Source organism: Mesoplodon densirostris, chromosome 2, assembly GCF_025265405.1.
Source record: "Mesoplodon densirostris isolate mMesDen1 chromosome 2, mMesDen1 primary haplotype, whole genome shotgun sequence".
NCBI classification, from domain to species: Eukaryota; Metazoa; Chordata; class Mammalia; order Artiodactyla; family Ziphiidae; genus Mesoplodon; species Mesoplodon densirostris.
The window spans coordinates 191,902,670-191,919,923 of NC_082662.1; the positions used below are offsets into that span (position 1 = coordinate 191,902,670).

A 17,254-nucleotide genomic window follows, 5' to 3' on the forward strand; every position below is an offset into this window, starting at 1 on the left:
GTGGCCTTTATTACTGGCTAGGGTGGGTGTGGGGGCGTGGTCGGGCACGCGTGCGGCTTCCAGCTGGGCCAGCTCCTGGTCTGTGGAAGGAGTCGGCCTCCGGGGCTGGAGGACCCGGGGAGCCGGGGGTGTGCAGGGCGGGGACACAGCGGGGAGCAGATCCTGGGAGAAGGAGGCTCGGCCTCTGAGGAGGCTGCAGCTCTACTTCCAGCGCCCGGTGACTTTGGCCTTCCCGCGGGTCTTGGAGCTGCAGGAGAAGCAGGGCCCAGTCAGACAGGACGCGGGGCAGCCCTCCATGGTGGGGAGGTGGGGGCGTGGGGGGCTGCTGAGGGCTGAGAGGGGCAGGGGGCCACCTGGAGCCGCCTCCAGAGGCTCAGCAGGGCAGCAGCCTCAGGCGGGGGGGAGCTCTTTGACCCAACAGGAGAGGAGGAAGGGGTGCGAGGCCTGGGAGACAGGAAGGACGGGGAAGGGGGCAAGGGGGGAATGGAGGTCGGATGCTCACACTTTCTGGTTGTCATTGATCCTGTTGCGGAGAACGTTGATCTGTAAGAAAAGGAGGAAAGAGAGAGTGACCCTGCCAGCACCCACTCGGCTCAGGGCCCGGCTGGCCTGGGGATGGGGTGGGCAGGACCAGTGGGCTGAGCCGCTCTCTTGCCTGGCGCCTGTGCTGCCGGGACCCCCCTACTTCTCCCAGGACCGCACACTAGGGCCCCGGGCCATCACGGTGAGAAGTAAGGGGCTGCGTCCCTGGGGAGGTCCCCACCACCACCTCCACCGGGAGGCCTGGCCCGTGCATCCTGGTCCCCCGTCGTACGTGCTCAGTGGGCTGAGCAGCTGCCTCGAGGCCAGAAGTGGGGAGACCCCAGGGCTGGAACCCCAGGAAGTGTCTGCTCAGCCCCAGCGAACCCTCAGACTCCAGAAGCACCAGCCAGCCCAGCGGTGGGCGCTGAGCACCGTCACGCGAGGCAGCGGGCGGGCAGGTGAGCAGGACGGTGTGGGGCTGCGGACGGGGCCGGCCGGCTCACCTCGTATTTCTGCTGCTTGAACTTCTCCTGCAGGTCAAACTTCTCCGCTTCCAGGTCGTAGATGCTCTGCTGCAGCTCCTTGGCCTTCTCCCTGCACAGGCCGTGGGCGCGGGCAGTAAGGAGGGGCCCCGGACCGCTGCCCTTCCCGGCCTCCCCCCGCTCCAGGCCTGCCAAGGCCCCCACCCCGGCTGACAGCAGTGCCCGGGACTGAGGACGGGGCACCGGCGCCGCCAGGACACAGCCCCGAAGCGCGGAGGGTGGGGGGCGCACCGACACCGTGCGCAGGTGGGGAAGGGGAGCGGGGCTCTGCCGCCCCGGCCAGCCCGTCGCGGTCCCGCCAAGCCGCCGACGGAATAAGTGGGGCGGCAGCGCCTCCTGGCGGCTCCGGCGAGCCGGTGCCCCTGCCCTCGGCCCGACGCCCCTCGCTCGCGGGTGCAGCCCCAGCGTGCGGGCCGCCACCTCAGCTGGTCTTCCCACCTCAGCTGGTCTTCGTTCAGGTGATCGATGGCCAGCACCTTCCTCCTCTCGGCCAGAATCTTCTTCTTCTTCTCCCGCTCCGTCTGCCTCTTCCCACTTTTACGCTCCGTCTGGAGGGGGTGAGAAGCAGGGGAATGGGTTAGTGAGCACCCCCTCCTATCCCCACACCCCCAAACCCAGCGGGGACAGAGGCTCGGCCTTGCAACCCCCAGGCCAGCCACTGCCTGGGCTCCCCAGGAAACAGACAGGTGGGGGCTCCCTGGACCCCTACCTCCCCACATCTCCCCCCAGCCCGACGCCTCCCCCTCCTGGGGCTCCCCAAACTACGAGGAGGAGGAGGGTTTGAGGACTGGCACCCACCTGGGCCTGCAGAGCCAGGACAGCAAGAGGAAGACCCAGAGAGAAAGATGCAAACAGTGACAGAGACAGGGAGAGGGGAGGGCACAGGGACACAGGCAGAGACACGGGAAGGAGAGGGTTCAGCCGCGCCGCAGGCCACCTTAGTTACTGGACGTGCGTCCGGGGTGGGGTGGGGATGTTTGACAGCAGGGCCCCGCCCGTAGGGTCGCCGTGGGGCGCAGGGGCCAGGAGGCTGGCCCAGTTCTGAGCTGGGGACTTGGAAATCTAAGAAAATGTTCTGATGCGTCTGCTGCACAGACAAGTTCAATTTCCCATCTCTCCGCCCCTGGGAATGGAGTAGCTGGTGGGGATGGGCACCAGCACTAGGGCGTGGGGGTGAGCTCCCAGGAGCAAACCAGCCTGCGTCTAGGCAGCCCTTAGCCGCACTCCAGGGTAGCTCGTCTGACCCTCTCAAAGCAGGCGGGTGGACATTAACCCCATTTGACAGATGAGCAGACTGAGGCCCCAGGATTGCATGAGGCCACACACGGTGGATGTGAGACGGGGCACAGGGCCTGCCGGCTCCACCAGCCGCCGTGGGGCTAGGGCTGGGAGGGGCAATGGTGTTCTGCGCTCTGCCCACAGCGCTCATCCCAGCAGCCCCTCCCAGGGAAAGCCAGCTGCGCGAGAGCCAGCTTCGGGTCTGGCGTGAGAACTCGGTCTCGCAACAGCAGCTGGACATCTCTTCCCAGGATCCCGTGCACAGTCACTCCTCACGACACAGGACGCCTGGAGGCCCCCCACCTTCTGGATGTAGCCACCAAAATGCATCATGTTAGACAGAGCCTTCTTCTTCCGGGCCTCATCCTCAGCCTTCCTCCGGTTCTCCTCCTCCTCTCGGCGGGCCCTCTCCTCCTGGTTTCCGGCAGGGAGGGAGTGGATTAGGGGTGGGGGCCGGACACCCTGATTCTGGGCTGGTGCTGGTGGTCTTTGTGGCCACGCAGACTGTGCTGAGGACTGAGGGCACTCCGGGCATGGGGCCTGGTGCTGGAGTTTGTTGGCCGGGGACATGGGACTGAGCGAGCGGGGTCCCAACTCCTGACACTGAGGCCCACCACAGCCAGGCCAGGAGCAGGAGGCCCCAGGGGTGGGCGGCATCACTGAGGCGGGGCCCCTGGCAGCAGCACAGGACGGGGGCCACGGAACCTCAGCTCCCAGGGGGCGCGCTGGGCAGGGATGAGGGGGGGGGCGTCCTTAAACGCTCAGTGCCTTTCTGTCTAGTTCGCCCAGACAACGCCCAGCGCCCAGCGGGTGCTCGCTGTCCCTGACCGAGTCCCTGTCTGCGAACAGAGGGCCGGGCGGGGGTCGCTCACGGCCAGGCGGGTCTGCCGCTCTTTCTCCCGCTGCGTCCGGATCCGCTGCTGCTCCGCCCGTTCCGCCCGCCGTTTCTCCTGCGGAGGGAGCGCCCGCTATGGGACTGACCTCAACGCCTGAAAAATGTCGGGTGGGCTTCTCCGTGTCCCCTGAGTGTCCCCCCACTGGCCGCTGCCCTGTGCTGGAGACAGAGGCCACGTCCTGCTGTTGGCCAAGCAGCACAGGAGGTAGAGAGGAGAAAGGAAGCCGAATAGCCTCTTGTCCCCGGGAGCGTGGTTCGGGATTCCGGAGGTCACCGCATCTTCCCTCCGTGAGTGGCGGGGCAGTGTCGGGGAGGGGTACCCGGGGGGAATGAGGTGGGGGGAAGAGATGATGACTCAGCTCCAGCCCTCAGGGGTGGGGGGTGGGGGGGAGGGTGCTGGGGCCTCAGGGGCTCTCGCTGGACCCCCCACTCCCGGCCCCGGGAGGCGCCCGACACCCACGATCCTGTCCTTGAGGGAGACCAGCTCCTGTTCCTCTTTCTTGCGGTTCTCGAAATGCGCCTCAATCAGCGTCTGCAGCTCGTTCAGGTCTTTCTCCATGCGCTTCCGGTGGATGTCCTGGGGGGGGGGCGGGGCTCAGAGGCTGCCCACCGCCCCCATGCCAGGGGGGAGGGGCCGCACCCAGGACACTGTTGGGCACTGTGTGCCCCCCGCCCATGACCACCCCTCCGCCAGGAGGTCCCGAGCTCTCTCCCAGGGGGCCTGCCCTCTCCGAGACCCCACTCACGTCGAAGTCCACTCTCTCTCCGTCGGGAATCTTGGGCGGCACCAGGTTGGGCATGAACAGCCTGGTGGGCAGACGGAGGCATGAGCACCAAGCCCTCCCTGGACCAAGGAGCTGCGCTGCTTGGGCGGGCAAGGTCCTCTCCTCCCTGCAGAAACGTGGCCGCCACCGCGCAGCCACCGGCACGGCAACACCAGCGTGGCATGCACACAGGAGCCCCCAGGCCGCTCAGCACCAGGGTCCCACGGCGCCTGCACGTGCCGTCACGTTTACCCACAGATTAGGGACCACTCATCTCACTCAAGGCAGCCGAGACTCTGAGACATAGCGCCTGGTTCAAAACCACCAGCCAGGAAGGAGAGAGGCTGCACAGGTGACAGCTTGGCTGACCCACGGGGCCTCCCCAGGAGCCCAGGAGGCCGTGCTGGTCCCCACCCACTCCCACACTCGCCGTGGGACTCCAGGCCCCTGGCGCTGGGCCTTGGTTTCCTGTCTGCCTCGTCTGTGTGGGGCTGAACCGAGACACTGCAGCGCTCACACCAGCAGGGGAACGGGGAAGGGGCTGGACTGTCGGGCCAGGCTAGTTTCAGACCATCCACTCAAGCCGGAAGGCACCGCGGGGAGACGCCTGTGTGTGCTGAGACGCCATCAGCTGGTGGCGTTGGCGTTCCCGAAACCCCCATCCCACCCAGCACCCAGAGCTCCCAGGCAGTGTCACGTGTGTGGCAACAAGTTGCCCTGTGTGGCCCTTTGTGACGCTCTGAAGCCACAGGCCGAGGCTGACACACTTTCACTGCTCGGCTCCCCCGAATTTTCTTCCCTCTTCCCCCCGGTCCCACCTCAGCCAGTGAGGATGCAGTCCTAGCTCTCCTGGTCGGACACGGTGTCCACCCAGGGCCACAGATAGTTCATCATCTTCCTCTAGACGGACACAGTGCTGACGGGGGCAGGGCCCAGAATTGGTGATGGAGTGTGGGTGGATTTCAGCCCCCATCCCCCCACCACACACACACCCTGGCAGCAGACGGCAGAGACTCTTGTGCAGTGCACAACCTGTGAAACCATACGTGGTGGTCTATGCCCGCTGTGCCACCGGGCGCTGTGGTCCTGTCCTGGTTGTTCTCCCTCATGGGCCCTCTGCCCCCGAGGCCTCACCACTCACCTGGGCCTGGGCTTGGCCTCCTCCACTGGGCCATCTGGAGAGAAGAGAAGCACACGGCCACGGGGTCAGGAGGCCTGGGTCTGGTCCCACTCTGCCCCTGAGGAGCCGGGCACCTGTGGGCCTCCGTTTCCCCGTCCACCTGGGAGTCCCTCCCAGCCCCGGGTTGCAGGAGCACCCAAAGAACTAAGCCGCAGGGTTGCAAACCCCACACTCCGTCTCGGGGTTGCTCCCCGGGGGAGCCTCGGGAAATGCACGCACGCACAGCCCTCTCGTTCAGCAGTGCTGGCCTCACAGTGAGGAGGGGTCCAAGGCACGGTCCCTGGGGGTCCTGGCCCCAGAGTCCCCTCCCGAGCCTCTGCCTCCTTGGTTGCCCCCAGACCTTCTGGCGGCTCAGGACCAGGAAGCTGATGGGGTGCGACCCTAAGACCCACTGGCTGTGCCCCTCCAGAGGCGTGACTGGGGCCACGTGGGCCCCTGGGGAAGGCTGCCGGCCAACAATGACCACAGCAGTGACCCACACCACGACCACCCGTGCCTGGGATCTCCTCCCCCAGACTCCCCACCCTCGAGTGGTTCAGCCGGGCTCCAGGCGCCTTGTGTGTGGACGTGGCTGTGACCACTGCCCTGCCTGGGCCCTTGGACATCTCCGCTCTCCCTTGGGCACCACCGAGGCAGCTTCTCTGCAAGGAGGAGCCCGACCTCCAAACACGCATGGTCACCGAGTTCTGTCCTGCCTTCCCCAGCCCCTCCCCCGCCTCTCTGGGGTCTCCCCCAAGCTGCTGGAGGGGCTCCCAGGCCCCCAGGACCTCCTCCCAATGCCCAGCGGGCCTCACCTTCAGCCTCTTTATCTTCCTCTTCTCCACCTTCTAAACAGAACATGAGAAATCAGTAAAGGTCCTGGTTCTGAGCTCAAACCCCTGCCAAGAGCCTCCCCGCGACAGGTCCTCAGCCAGTGTGCCCTGTGGGGGTCTGGGGTCCGGAGCTGTCTGTCTGCACCTGCCCTGGGCCCAAGACCACCGGGCACCAGAGGGGCACGTGGCCAGCGTTTACTGACAGGGCGACCGAGGGCTGAGCCCCGACAGGACGAGTGGCCGCCCAGGCTGCAAAGCTCGGTCCAGGCGGATTTCTTGCTGCTGTAGGAGTGGCTCTGGGGCTCTCGCCACCCCGGACTCCAGGACAGAGCCCCTCGCGCCCTCAGCCCGGGCGGAGCCTCACCTTCCGTGTTGGTCTCCTCCGCATCCGTCCCGCCTCCAGCCTCTTCTTCCACTTCCTCCTCCTGCTCTGGAGAAGTGAACCAGACACAGTGAAGACGCTCGTGCTGGCAGGCAGAGCCCGGGGCGGAGGTGTGGGGAGGGGGCCAGCGACATCCAGGTTCCACATGAATTTGGGAATGACTGATGTGACAAGACGGGGGCTACTCTGTTCTCGGTTTAAACCAGAAGTCCGCAAACTATGGCCCAATCTGGCCCCCAGACTGTTTCTAAATAAAGTTGTATTGGAGCACGGCCCAAGCTGCTTTCACGCAACAACAGAGCTGAGCGGCTTCCACAGGGACCAGGTGGCCACAAAGCCTAAAACATTTACTATCAGCTCCTTCTCAGGGGCCTGGAGACCGGCTCTGCGCCTGGAGGCCTCTGGGAAGGCCAGGCGGGTGCTGGGCGGCACCAGGGAAGGGGTGGGGGCTGTCTGCCGGGCTCTTTCTGTCGACTCAGCCCCCCTTCCCCACCCCGTGCCCCGATGCGGCACTACAGGGGTCAGGGGAGCGCCTGTCCCGGGCTCAGACCCTGGAGACCCTTCATCTGTATTTGAAAGAGACCAAAGCAGAACTGCGTGTGGGTGAAGGAGCCGCCCTGCATGTGGACGTATGTATGGTCCAAAGAGTCAGGGGTTTCTGTTTTCATCCACTTGCTTGGCAGGGTGTAGACCCCGCCCCAGGCAGGCACTCCGAGTAGATAGACACATTCGACAGCATGGCACCAGGCACAGGGATCCGCCTGCAGGGGGTGCTGATGAAGACCTTGACTGAGGCCCTACATGTGGTGGACCCCTGGCAGGGGGGCTGGAAAGCCTGGAGGTGGGGGGGGTGAGGCCAGCATGGAAATGTCCACACCCCCTGCCTCCACCCCCTGCCTCCACACTCACCACCACCCCCTGCCTTCACTCCTGGCCTCCACCCCTGGCCTCCACACTCACCTCCACTCCCTGCCTCCACACTCACCTCCACCCCCTGCCTCCACCCCCGGCCTCCACCCCTAGCTTCCATTCCATGCCCCCACACCCGGCCTCCACCCCCTGTCTCCACACCCGCCTCCACCCCCAGCCTCCATTCCATGCCTCCACCCCCTGCCTCCACCCCCTGCCTCCACACCCAGCCTCCACACCCGGCCTCCACACCCAGCCTCCACACCCAGCCTCCACCCCCAGCCTCCATTCCATGCCTCCACCCCCTGCCTCCACCCCCTGCCTCCACACCCAGCCTCCACACCCAGCCTCCACACCCAGCCTCCACCCCCAGCCTCCATTCCATGCCTCCACCCCCTGCCTCCACCCCCTGCCTCCACCCCCGGCCTCCACCCCTAGCTTCCATTCCATGCCCCCACACCCGGCCTCCACCCCCTGCCTCCACACTCACCTCCACCCCCAGCCTCCACTCCCTGTCTCCACACCCGCCTCCACCCCCAGCCTCCATTCCATGCCTCCACCCCCTGCCTCCACACCCTGCCTCCACACCCAGCCTCCACACCCGGCCTCCACACCCCCCGCTTCCACTCGTGCTCTAGGTCTGAGTCCTCTCTGAGGCCTGGAGAGTCCTCTTCTTTGACCCCTGCAGGACCCTTACCTCAAAGAAGATCCTTCCAGAAGGGGTGAGAGGGGAGGGCTGGCTAGCAAGGACATGGCCAGGTGTGGGGTCCACCTTCAGGCCATCTTGTTAACACCTCTCCCACCCCGTCTGATGTTTCAGTTCCCACCTCACCCAGTGGGCGCCCAACACCCCCAAGGGGAATGCCCCAGCTGCCCCCACATCCTCAGACGTCACTACAGAAAGTTCCCGCTAAAATTCCGTCCGTGTCTGTGCCCCCCACCCCGCCCCGTCCACCTGCAGCCATGCTCACTTGCAGGCTGACATCCCGTCCTTTCTGCTAGGGCTATTTCCAGCCCCCCAGCTGCTCTCCCCATGATTCGGTCCCCAGGCCCCTCCCACCCCGGCCGCCCTGCCCGGGGGCTGTCCCCTAAGAGGGAGGAGCCAGCACACAACAGTGTGTGTGCAGCAGAGCGGACATCGGTCCCCTCTGGATCCTGGACTTGGAGCGGGTGGGGGACTGGCCAGCCTCAGTCCCTCTCGGGAAGCACGAAAAGGGGTGTGGTCCCGGCCGCTCCACAATGGTCCCCACCCCAATGCAGGCCCCTCCTCATGGGGGCAACTTGGGATGACAGGGTGGGAGCACAGGGACAGGCAAAGCTGCACCGCTGTCCCGTCCTCTCTCCGGGCTTCCTCTTCTGAGGTCGGGGAGCGGCAGCCGCGAGGGGAGAGGCGAGACAGGTTAGCCTGGCAGCAGGAGGACGGGGCAGGAGTGGACGGCACATGGTGGCACGGGTGTGGGCCGTGGAGCCCAGGCCCTGACCCACCAACTCCTAGACCTGCTCCGGTGGCTTCCCTGAGCCTCAGGGATCAGCAAAGGGGAAATAAGTGCACTCCCTTCTCGGTGATGCTCGGCTGTGCCCGGGCCATGGGGGGCACTCGGGGTATCTGGCCACTTCCTGTTTCCAGACCCCAGGGCCGCCTTCCCCCTCTCACGGGGACAGAGTGGGAACAACGCACCCTTGTCAGACCCCTCCACACCCCGACCCCGAAGGAGCCTCTCAGGGACCCACGAGACACCTCCAATTTCCAGGAGAGCCGGGCACAGGACAGACTTGGAAGGAAGCTGCCCCATGCAAGGAAGCACGGCCCAGCACTCCCACTCTAGGAGGGCCGACTGCCTGTAGAACGATTATCTCCTGAAGGAAGCACAGGCCCTGGGATTGTCCATCCCGTAGGCTTAGGGACACCCTTCCAGACCTGGCTCTCTTGGTCGCTGGCAGCCGGGGACTTAGCTACCAGGGAGCCAGGTGTGCCATGCACTGCAAGCAAGGCAGACGCTCCAGGGACTCAGACCCCCACCGCAGTGGAGAATTATTTTGTTAATTCACAGCCAAATCCTGCTGTGAGTAGTAGGCAGATTGGTACCAAATCCAGAGTCTATGGCTCAAACCTCACCCCCCAAAACCTGTTGCCAGGAGCTGGCAAATCCCCCAAAGCAAAGGAAAACCCACCGTGTGGAGAGTCTCTGTAGGAAACACAACTGAAGGTGGCGCTAGATTTTTGATTCAAAAAATATTCAAATAGCCTCTGATGTGAGTGGTGTTCCTTGAGAACTGACTCCCAAGGCCCCCCCTGGGTTCTCCTGTGAGTGTCTCTGTGTCTCCTCTTTGTCAGGTACCCCTGGAACAGCCTCAAATGCAAGAGGCCCCCACTTTCCCCAGAACACTCGGGAACATGGGTCAGCTCCCGAGCCCCGTGGTTCTCTCCCAGAGACCCTCCCCCTAATGTCCATGCACGGTATGCTGACATGATGCTTTTGAGGATCTGCTGAGCCTCTAAGGGGCAGGATCCACCCTTCCCCGGGGGTAGAAGCCTGAGGGGCCCGAGGGCCATGCTGGGCCACTTGGGGGCACGGTAGGGCCAGAGAGAGGCCTCTTGACCACTGGCAGGTGTCAAGTGCTCAGGAAGAAGGGAAGGTTGGGTGCTTGCCGGGAGAAGGGGGACGCTGAGGAGAGGACCATGGTAATTATGATGATCAACAAGTAGGAAGGGCAAAGATCCGAGGGTCGGAGTGGACCTCCGCCAGGTAACAATGCCTTCACGTCCACCTGACGTGTCTCAGATACCTGAACACCTTCATAATCTCACTTGAAAAAGCACTAAACTGAACGTTTTTAGGTGTGATCATGGTATTATGGTTATGTTTTTTAAATAGTGCTTGTCTTTTAGAGATTCACACTGAACTATGTACGTGTGGGACGCTATGAAGTCTGGGCATGATTTGTCTGCTCTAAAGTACTGGGCAGAGACGGAGTGACTGAGAGAAGATGGGCTGTAAGTTGATGGTTGTTGAGCTGAGTGCTGGGTGCATGGGGGTGCATTATTCTATTTTTACCACTTTTATGTGCATTTAAAACTTTACATGGTAAAAAAAGTTAGAGAAAAAAAGCAAAAATAATTCATTGGAAAAAAAGCAGTGATTCCGTGTGAACCACCTGGTGGGCGATAGAGACAGGTTTAAACCTTTTGCCCCAAGACCTGAGCACCAGGGTTCTGGCTGATCCCAGCTAGGAGCTGGGATTGGTGGAGGGTCTTTGCTCAGCTGAGAGTGAGGGGCGGGGACCGAGCGCTCCCTCCACGCCACCCCTCCTCCCCCCCATCCGTCCCCCATACCTTCCATGGTTTCTTCTGCTCCGGGGATGAGGCGCGGCCACAAGAGAAGAGAGAAGAGATCATCAGTTTCAAAGCAGGCTGTCCTGCCCAGTGAGCGTGGGGCATGCGCTTACCTTCCTGCTCCCTGCGGTGCGAGGGGAGATGCCGTCAGGAGCACAGGGCACACTGCACACACGTGTACAACCCCACACACACCCCCACACACCACACCCTGGCCTTTTCCTGAAGATGACCCCAGTTTTTGCCCTCCGCACTGGGGGCTGGCCTCCGCCCGCTCTGCCCACCTGCACGGCCTGGTCTGGCCCAGCCTCCGGGCCCGCTGTCTGACCACCCCCAGGAAACCTGGCTCAGCTGCTGGTCCCCTGTGCTCTGTGCACCCCCTCCACCCAGGGTCCAGGTCCACGCGGGTGGGCGGGGCCCCTCCACGCAGCCCCCCCCCCGGCCCTCCACGCTCCGCGCCCAGGAGGGAGGTCCGCGGGGTCCCAGCTGTGCCAGCATTCGTGTCATTCTTGTGCACCCACTCCCCGCAGGAGGTGACTGTTTGATTGGCCGCCAGTGTGTGCCCCCACCCCGGCGCAGGGACAGCGGCTGCCCGGGGCAGTGATGACAAGGGCTCTGAGGCGGATTCCTGGGGCACGGTCGCTCTGCGGCCTCGGAACCTCTCTGTTCTGTTCTCAGGAGGCCCAACTCCCGGCAGGAGCCCGCTGCCCTTGGAATGGGGTCTTTACTGCCAACCCCGCGGGGCAGCCCAGAGGCACAGGGCTGGAAACGAAGGGGTGCAGCTCTCCCCGGGCCCTCAGAGGGGCGCGGCCCCGGCCCACACCCCGGCATCTCCCAGGCCAGGTGCACGGAGGAGACGGCCCCCCAGCAGGACCCCGGTACTCACCCCTCGGACTTGTCCACCGCCTCCTCCGCGTCCGACATGGTCTCCGCTTCCCTCCGGAGAGAGGAACAGTCAGCATGGGTGGAGGCCCGGCCTCCCGGCTCTGCGAGAAACACTGGGCCCACAGTCCGTCCGAGACGCCGACCACCCGCCCCTTATCTGCCCGTGACGGCAGCAGAGCCCGCTGCCTCCTCTGTCGGGGGCACAGCAACAGCTGCACCACGTGGTGACTGTCTGAGCCCCAGCTCTAAGCTTCCCCAGCCTTCCCAGCCTTGCCCAGCGACCAGGGGAGAAGCACTGCTCCATCCGCGCAGTCTCCCCTGGGAGCGGCACAGCATGGCATGGATGGTAACTAGGCAACAGAAAGGAGCACACCGGGGGTGCAGCTGACACCCCAGACAAACCTCCAGGGAATTACTCTCCCTGGGGGGGAGGAAAAGCCGAGGCATGTGGTTCCATCTAGAGATGGAACATTCTCAAAATGGCAAAGTTGTAGAAACGGAGAACAGATTGGTGGTTTCGGGGTCATGGGGAGGCTTGGGGGGAGGTGGGCGTGGTAGGAAAAGGCACACGAGGGACGTCTGTCTGTGGTTCTAGAACTGCTCAGTATCTCTGGTGGTGGATCCTCGGGCCTGCACAGGCTAAAACGGAAGAGAATTTCACACGCACACTCACACACGCTCACAAAGTCGAAGCAGAGCGGGGAATCCGAGTAAGATCACGGATGGTGCTTCCACGTCCCGGCTGTGATTTGGACCTGGTTGTGCAAGTGTACCGCGGGGGACACTGGGCAGTGTGTGTGCGTCTACATCATTTCTCACAGCAGCGTGTTTACCTACACCGGCTCAATAAAAAGTCCAACTCAATGGAGTTTCTCTGGGGAAGCTCTCGTTTTGAGATTCTCCCCCCACTGCACTAGGAACAGAAAATCAAGACTCTCCTGTCAGCTGAGCATTGGGGCAAGTCCTCCCAAAGCGCAGACAGAGCGCCCGCATCCTGGCTGCCCGGCCCAGAGGTCTGTGAGGACCAGACTGACACCCAGGAAAGCGTTTTACTGTCACTTCCCTGCAATGACGGGGAGAAGCCAAGGGAGGGGTGGAGACTGCCCGCAGGGGACTGGGAGGCTGATCTGGCTCTGAACGCTGGCTCCATCTCACATTTACCTGTGACCTTGGAAAGGTCGCTGACCTCCCTACACCTCAGTCCCCTCTTCCCCGAAGGGGTGATGCCAGGCTGCTCCTGACTGCCCCACTGGCACCCGGCGCTGCAGCCACCAACTTCCGACTCAGGCTGCAGCGACAGTGGCATGGAGAGCGGAGCTCACGCCCACACCACCTGTCCCCGCACACCCCACTGTCCCGGCCGAGATCCACCCCAGGCACCCATCTGCGGAAACGCAGTGAGCCACAACTCTGGAGGGTGGCGTGATGCCCCCCGCAAGGCAGCCCCTCTGAGGCCGAGAAGCTCTGAAGGAGCCTCCGCCCCGCGGCCCCTCTGGCTGAAGACCTCCTCAGACCCAGCACCGCCGCAGCCTCGGACTGGCTCCTCTTTTGAACCTGCCCCAGTTTGTCCAGTCCTGCTGGGTCAGGGCGAGCGCTGCAGCGAGCCAGCCCCCCTCGCCAGCCCTCCACGCCAGCCCCCCTCGCTGGAGTCGGTGGGGCAGTGAGGGTGGGGCCGGGCACAGGGAGCTTTGCCCAGAAGCTGGCTCCTCCGGGTGAAGGTGGCAGTGGGTGAGAAGAAGAGATGTCCGATGTGTAGGGTGTCCTGAGAAGACACACCCCAGAAGGTCTTCAAATGGAGCCTTGCGGGGAGACTGGCAGGTGAAGAGCCCCCAGCCCAGAGTGGGTGGGGGTCTGGCAGATGAAGCAGTGCCTGGAGGCCCAGGGAAGTAGCCAGAACCAGTGGCCCGAGAACTGGGGAGCCCCTCCCCGAACCCCGGGTGGAGTCTGTCACCTCGGCGCAGGGAGGTTCCCCAAGGAAGGGGCGTGGCCAGACTGGGGCTTGGGGTCTCTGTCTCCTCTCCTGCCCGCCCGCCCACCGGCTCAGAGCCATCGGGCACAGCCCCGGAGACCGCCCCCTGCTCCTCTGAGCACTGTCCAGCTCCTAAAAATAGCCTGCCGGCCGTGGGGTGGGGGGGCTTTCAGCAGAGGACGCAGCCAAGACAATTGTTCAGGGGACTGGTGACAGGAAGGCGATGGGCCCGGGCAGGGCTCCAGCTTGGAGGCAGTCGAGAACCCGGCAGGCGAGGTACCAGAATGCCCACGCCCGGGCCCCCACCTGCCACCGCAGACTGATTCCTAGCCGGTTTCCCTCACAGCCAAGAGAGTGGGGGCACATTTCTTGGGGAGTAAAGCAAAAATGATAGAAGGCAGAGAGAATGCTGGCCATGCGGTCAAAAGAGCTGGGTTTAAAACCCAGTTTTTGCTGAGTGACCTTAGTTAAGTCGCCTAACCTCTCTGGACCTCAGTTAACCTGTCTATAAAACAGAGGAATGGGGGTCCCATCCCTCAGCCCTTGTCCCCAGCATTCAACTGGAATCTTCCTAAGCCTGCAGCTGCTAGCCCACCGGCAGAGCTAGGCCGGGGCAGTGGGCAACTTGATCCTCTCAGATTCCTCTTCTGCCCCAAGAGGAGGAGGCCTTGCCCTATAAGACCCGGGTCAGAGGAGGAATTCAGGAGGTCAGGTGCTTCCCAGCTGCACTAGGACAGGAATGTGCTTTGAAATTCCCCGCGCTCCAGGCAGCCCCTTTCCCTGTCTGTCCTCAGCCTGCCCAGAAGAGGGAATGGTTCACCCTCCGGAGCTTAGAGTAAGCGCTCTCCCCGGGGGTGTATGGAGGTGGATGGGGCAAGGGTCACACTCGCAGGGACCCTGGGGTGGGGGGCAGCTGGACTCAGGGTTAACTTTCTAACCCGGTGAGCTAGGTTCACCCCCCGTGCAGGGGCCTCCCAAAGGGGTCTCTCCCCATTGCTCAGCCCGTGGCCTGCCTGGGGAGGTGTGCAGTCCTGGGTCTGGGAGGTCGGATTAACCCCGTGTCTGCCTGGAGGGGCCTCCAGGGGTCCCTGTGGCCTCAGGACAGTGTCCGAATTCCGGGAAAGAGCATTCGGCTGCAAGGACTGTTGTGACTGATGCGAACAAGGCCTCACTCTGCTCTCTGGGGATCGAGAGGGACCCCTTCCCTGGGAAGGCTCAGGGGCCCTCTGCCTGGAGGGGGAGTCCCTGTGGGTTGGAGCATCATGTATTTAGAGTCCTGGCAATTATCTATCCCTCCTACCGATGAGGAAGCTGAGGCCCGGGGAAGGAAAGCCGCTCACCCAAGACTTTCCAGCAAAACCACCCTCCGGTGACAGATCCCAGACTCAAACCCAAGCCTCCAAGCTCTCACTGAGGGCCAGTTAAACTAGTCTCAGGGTCCTGTCCCTGCGACACCTCCTTGGAAGCACCCAAGGGAACGGGGTCTCCCCCAGCTCTGACACCCTCTCAGAGAGGACCCGGGGACTCGGGACAGAAGGGCCAGGCCGCAGGACACCCCTCCCCTCTCCAGAGCTTGCCCGAGCCTTACCCAGAGCAGGAGCCGCCGAAGACCGGTCCTGCGGTGTCTGCACGGCCTCGCAGGGTCTGGACGAGGGCAGGGGATGGAGAGGGCTTTAAGCAGACACGCAGTCGGCGGGGAGCCAAGCCCCTCGGTGGAGGAATGTGCAGCAGGAGACACCCTGGGGGGGCGGCGGGGGCAGGGGGAGCGGGGCTGCTGGCTGCTATTTTGGCAGGTGCCGGGGACAGGGCTGAGGGAACATGCACCCCAGGCCATATAAGCCCATGTGGTCGTCCAGCTGCTCAGATAAGCTATTTAAAACCAGGACAGATAGGCAGGGGACAGGAGGCGGCAGGCATGTAACACAAACCAGCTGTCCCTCCTGAGAATCCCAATAAAGTGGATGCCAGCGGCGGGGTGGCAGGCTGGGGGCAGGGCCGGGGGCACAAGGCGCTTTGTCAGTCTCTGGGCGGGGGTCTCGGGAGCAGAAGCAGGGCTTATCTGCAGCTCGACGGAAGTGATGCTGTGGATGAGGACGCCTTCCAGGCTACTGGCTGCTTCGAGCAGGACGAGCAGCCTTGTGGGGGAGGCAGGCTCTGCTGGCCTCAGTGAGCACATCTGCAGAGTGGGTCTTCTCCTTGACCCCCAAGCCACGTGGCGAGCCCTCCTTACTGGGCAGGGATTAAACCCAGTACAGGAGGTCAGATTCAAGGTCGAACGTCCAGCCAAGAAGGAGGGTTCTCCTCCAAAGGCAGCTGGTTGAGGGAAGGGGCAGGGGAGACGGTTGAAGTCCACGCCGCCACGGCTTTAGAGTTAGGCCCCATGGGACTACGATCTGCTAAACCCACTCGATTACAAGGTCCGTGAGGCCAGCACCCAGGGCTTTGGTGTTTGCTTGCACGTGTGTGGCTGCCTTGGGAGCCACACGCCGTGTCCACCACCGACGTCCTTGAAAGGGTCCTCCACGTGCTGCTCACCCACTCTGCTATCAGACGTGCCCCGTCACTCAGCTGAAACTGTCCTTCCATGGTCCCCGGTGGCCTCTGAGCCCAGGGGTCTGATTCCCCTCCTCCAGGCTCAATCCCCGCCATGTGGCCCTGTACACTGCCAGCAGATCCAGGGCGGGACAGGCCGAGGCCACATGCCTGCTGCCGGCTTCCCGGGGCAACAGGGAGGAACACTGAGTGCAGCCAAGCTGTCGGGAAGGAGGGGCGACGCCCCACCCCCCGCTCTCCCGGTGCAGCCCGCCAGGACCTAGCCTTGCCCTGTGTCCTGGCCTGGAACCTCCTGGAATTGAGGAATCGCTTTGCCTAAGTCCTCCCGTAACTTGAGCTACTTCAGTGGGTTCCTTGTAAGCTCAACAGTCCTTCAAGTGGGACGTGATTTGCTTGCACGGATGCCTGGGACACAGATCTGGCCACCTGAATCCCCACGGGGAAAACCTGGTAGGTTCCTGGCATCCCTGGACTCACTGTGTGAGGCTCTCGGTAAGTGTCCTAAGGTGGGAATTTGACTCGGACCGTGGGCAGCAGTCACTCAGCTGCGAGTCCAGCCACCCTCCAGCCACCACACCCGACCTGCCGTGGACGCCCCGTCCCTGCAAACAGATGTAACGTCACCCCCTCGTGCTAACGGTAGAGGGGAAGGAAGAGAAAACAGATGGTGCTTGGCCAGAATTTTACTGGAAGAAGCAGATGCTGGTATGGAGCTTGCACATTTGAGGACCCACAGGAGGAGAGGCTGCTTGTGAGGTCCCGGGTCTCCGGGCAGGAAGGCAGGCAGGCAGGGCTCGGAGTGTGGGTGGGAGGGTGGGGACCAGTTCTGTCCCCGGAGGGAGGGGCCTCCCCCCACCTTGTCACCCAGTCACCCCCAGGCTGCACGCTCTGTCTTCACACTGTCACCAGCTGAAGTCATCCTGGGCGTGCATCCATCTCCCGGTTCACAGACCATCCCCCGATAAGGGTGCGTGCAGGGCCCTCGTGTGTGGGATGCACGAGTGCAAGGGGGCAGGAGTCGTGGGGTGCTGTCCCCCACACCCTGCCCAGCAGTCAGCCTTGATGGGCACCCCAGTGCGCGGCTGCGGGCACCAAGGGCTCCACCCCCGAGGGCAACAGCTACCGGACACCCAGATCCCCAGGACCAAGCGCAGCCCCTCGGCCCGTTCTCGGGTCTCCACGCTGGAGGGAGGGTTAGACGACAGTTGTGCTGGACAAATTCACCTGCT

General features: G+C 63.6%; 1 protein-coding gene across 1 annotated transcript; it reads right to left on the reverse strand.

The window, feature by feature from the left end:
* Positions 1-201: 201 nt before the first annotated feature.
* Positions 202-11,542, reverse strand: TNNT2 (troponin T2, cardiac type). The gene is made up of 14 exons (XM_060088692.1): positions 11,505-11,542; positions 10,732-10,742; positions 6,358-6,423; positions 5,976-6,008; positions 5,143-5,176; positions 3,984-4,044; positions 3,698-3,814; positions 3,215-3,292; positions 2,646-2,756; positions 1,863-1,868; positions 1,503-1,612; positions 1,026-1,116; positions 503-543; positions 202-247 (listed from the first exon to the last, which is right to left on the reverse strand). Exons 1-14 carry the CDS (start codon positions 11,540-11,542, stop codon positions 202-204), a joined length of 843 nt encoding a protein of 280 aa, XP_059944675.1.
* Between the last annotated feature and the right edge of the window lie 5,712 nt (positions 11,543-17,254).